This window comes from Centruroides sculpturatus, unplaced genomic scaffold (genome assembly GCF_000671375.1).
Source record: "Centruroides sculpturatus isolate CEXI.00-Female unplaced genomic scaffold, Cexi_2.0 scaffold5922, whole genome shotgun sequence".
NCBI classification, from domain to species: Eukaryota; Metazoa; Arthropoda; class Arachnida; order Scorpiones; family Buthidae; genus Centruroides; species Centruroides sculpturatus.
Genome location: NW_019390809.1, coordinates 1 through 3,742, shown reverse-complemented (window position 1 = coordinate 3,742; position 3,742 = coordinate 1). Strand labels below are relative to the sequence as shown.

At 33.4% G+C, this 3,742-nt stretch overlaps 1 protein-coding gene across 1 annotated transcript; it reads left to right on the top strand.

Moving 5' to 3' along the window:
- Positions 1–407: 407 nt before the first annotated feature.
- LOC111617521 (rab5 GDP/GTP exchange factor-like) lies at positions 408–3,009 on the top strand. The gene is made up of 6 exons (XM_023358801.1): positions 408–656; positions 1,488–1,773; positions 1,864–2,085; positions 2,158–2,414; positions 2,488–2,694; positions 2,783–3,009. Exons 1-6 carry the CDS (start codon positions 408–410, stop codon positions 2,972–2,974), a joined length of 1,413 nt encoding a protein of 470 aa, XP_023214569.1. The 3' UTR covers positions 2,975–3,009.
- Positions 3,010–3,742: the final 733 nt, after the last annotated feature.

Sequence of the window (3,742 nt, the reverse complement as noted above, 5' to 3'; positions counted from 1 at the left end):
GAAAATTCGCCTATTTGACCAATCTAGGGACCCCCTCTTTTCCAAATTTTAATATTAACTTAAATTAATCTCACAACATGTTAAAGAAGAAAGGAAGAAGCGACCAAATAATCAAAAATTATGAAGGATACATTTAGAAATAAGGAACATTGCATCCCCCTTGTTTTCGGCAATGTTTACATAAAGAACTCAGCCAAAGCAATCAACAAACAAACAATGACTAAGAGCAAAGATGAGTTATGTCAACTCAGAGATGACTCTACGAAGGCTCGATGTCATCACCAAATAAGAAAACAATGCCTCAGCGACAATGATGACATTGCCAATGAATCATCACCCGATGATGAACTATCTCATGCTGTAAAGGTTTAAAAGGAGAGCTCCAACCAGAGAAAGTTCAGTTAGAGATGGACACAGTCCAGGCAGTTAGAAAAAAGGCAGTTAGAGATGAGTACACAGTCCAGTTAGAAAGACAGTCAGAAAGAGACAGTGAGATAGTCAGCAGTTGTGGACACAGCTCCAACCAGAGAAAGAGTGGTTCAAGAGAAGACGACTCAAAAACGAGCAAGCACAAGACGAAGTGCAGCGAACGCCATAAACCTCCGCAGTCTTGGCCGTCAAGTCCACGTCACAAGAGAAGACATCTTGTTTATCTGGTATGTTGTGAGTCGCGTAAGTTCGAATACCCCCCGTTAGGCACCCCCTCGTTGTATAGATAAAAACAGACAAATTTTCAAAATCGGCTTTTATAATTCTGTTCCAAACTTTCGTTTATGTTAATAAATGTCCTTAAATTGGTTATATCTGACTCTGCATTCTTCCTCCTGAGAGGCTCATTCCTGGACTTCAGAGTGACTCTTACCCTCGCGCCTTAATCATCCATTTCATCTCAAACGGCGGTGTGTCCGATAAAACACACCTGGTGGCAGGACTCTACCTAAAAAGTGCGTAATAAATCTTTACGGCCCCCGAACCCTACAATACGCAAAATTTTTATTGTATTTGTAACATTATTCGTTATTTAGAAAAATGAAATTATTATTTTCTGTATTATTCCGCCTGTCTTCTATTATTAAAAGAAGTGTTTTCGTCATAATTGTCTAATCTAGAAAACGATCTAAAAATTATTTCACATTGAATAAAACAATAATGACGTACGTCACTGCCATATCGAGTAATGACGAGAACTCGATAAACGATTTATCTTCTAATTACTTACCCTTACTATTAAACAATGACACTGCATAATTAATGAAACGTTCTTTAAAGCTTTAATAATGCTAATTGGTAAAACGTTAATTCTACTTTTTTTTTTGCATTGGTTAAAAAAGCTACGCTCTTATTCATATTAAAACGAAATTAGTTATTAAATTCAATATTATCTTAATTTTGTTATCGTTATCGTAATTAATTATTAATTTAATAGATAATTAATCATCTTTATTTATATTTTACTTATACGTTATATATTATAGGTCTGTATATAGGCCTACTATATATTATATAGGAATTTATTTTCAGTGAACCCGTTGGATCTGCAAAAAAGAATAGAATTATTGAAAGGCGAGGAAAAAATCACGGAACAGTTTCATAAATTATCGAAAGAATATAAACTTAGCAGACGAGTGAAAAACGACGTGAAAAAACTTTTACAGCATTTTCTTGAAAAATTGGCCGAATCCGAAACCAACACTCTTAATGGACTCTCTCACATGGTTTTGAGTTTCTACAAAACTACAGAAGAGCATATGGCCAATAATTCTGTGTATAAATGTAAGTTTCTATACCAATTTATTCATAACTTTTGTCATCTTTCTAGTAGCCTAAATTTTAAATTTGAAAATCCTATTTCGTTTTTTTCAGCTTTGTCGTACGAAGACAAGTGGAAAATTTTATACATGATGGAGAAATATTTAACTGCTAGATTAAATAAGGTTATATTTCAATGTATTACTTTCGAAGAGAGCGAAAACGATGCCGCAATTCAAAAAAGAATTCACGATCATTATTGGATAACTCCGAAACATCTGGATTCGAAAGTAAACTTGGAAGCCGTGAGAGACATTTTGGATTTAGCCGTATCGGGTACGTCTCTTTTCACATTTAGTCAAATTAATATAAATATTCAGAAAAATCAAACTCTTTTTCTAAACTTAGATTTAAACGAAATGAATTTTAAGAGTTCCACACTGGATAAAATCGATTGCGTTGTCGAATGCAGTAGAAAGATATACGACATAATGAAAACTTGTTCGCAGGTAGAAGGAGGAGCGGATGATTTTCTCCCGATATTCATATTCGTAGTCCTAAAATCGAATCCACCGTATTTAATATCAAATCTAAAATACATAGAGAATTTCAGCTATCCCCATCGATTGTTAAGAGAGGAAGAAGGATATTACTACACCACACTGGTAAGACGAATTTTTCGGAAAAGCAATAAATGTCGCCGAAATTATTTTTACACAGTTATATTTTCTGTTGTAGCTTTGCGCTGTGAATTGCATCGAGTGTTTTTCGGCCAAAAATTTAAATCTAAGTCCAGAAGAATACGATAAATATCTTTCGTCGAAGACCGTGCCGTCGAGTCCAGCAGAATTTGTGACTCGTAATAACATTAACTGTCTTAACGATTTGAAATTTCGTAAAGAAAAAGTTTTAGACGATGCCAAACAAAATACGAACGAATTGAAGGTAATTAAATTTAAACAAACTTACATTTTATCCAAAGGAATTGTTAACTGCTACGTACTGTATCTCAACCTCTACGGTTTCTTTCTAGCAAAGCTTGTCGAAATCCGTTAACGACATTTTCCACGTGTCGTCTGTACAGCCCGTTACGCTATTATACCACGAACACGAAACTTCTATCGAAGAAGGAATAGAAATCGACGAGTTTTACACTCCATTCTCTAACATCGAAGACGTGCTTAATGAATACGTAATAATAGACGAAATCCCGGAAATTTCGTGATGTCTACCAGGGAAAAATTCCGATCGAAATACCGAAAGCGACTCTCTAAGAATCTCGTAGANAAAAATTTTTGTTAGGCTTAACATCGATGAAAATTCAACGCAAAATAGGTTAATAGCGATATACTAATATACTAATTACATGGGATATAATAATATACTACACTAATAATGGATTTTTTCATACTTTTCGGTTATCCGACTTTTCAATTATCCGACCAACCCCAGTCCCCAATTAGGTCGGATAATCGAGGCTCTACTGTATTATTTTAAAACTTCTTATGTTAAAGTAAATCGTTTTCATTAGTTTGATATGAAACTGATGCAAAATGGTTAAATCTTGTAAATGTGTATAAAGGCATATAGATCATATATAGGCAGGCGTAACATCTCGAATACTATTTTAGAAAAAAATAAAAATAGTTTCGAGATAGTGACGACTTTTGTACAGTGTCCGTTTTGTTGAAATAAAATGTTAAAAAAATATATTAATATTTTATTCTACGTTTGCATGTAACGTCTGTTAATATTGGCGTGATTATCTAATGTCTATGCTATTAATATTCATTGACAAATACCAGAAAAACATTTAGAAATAAAATAATACATTTAAAGAAAATCCATAATCAACGAACCTCTCGAGAAAATTAAACGGAAAAAATTCTTTTTCGAAGAATTAAAAAAATAAATTACGGAAATCTACTTGAAAATGACAAAATTATAATCGAAATTTTTGCAGATAATCTAAATAGTGCATGGAACAGGGTAT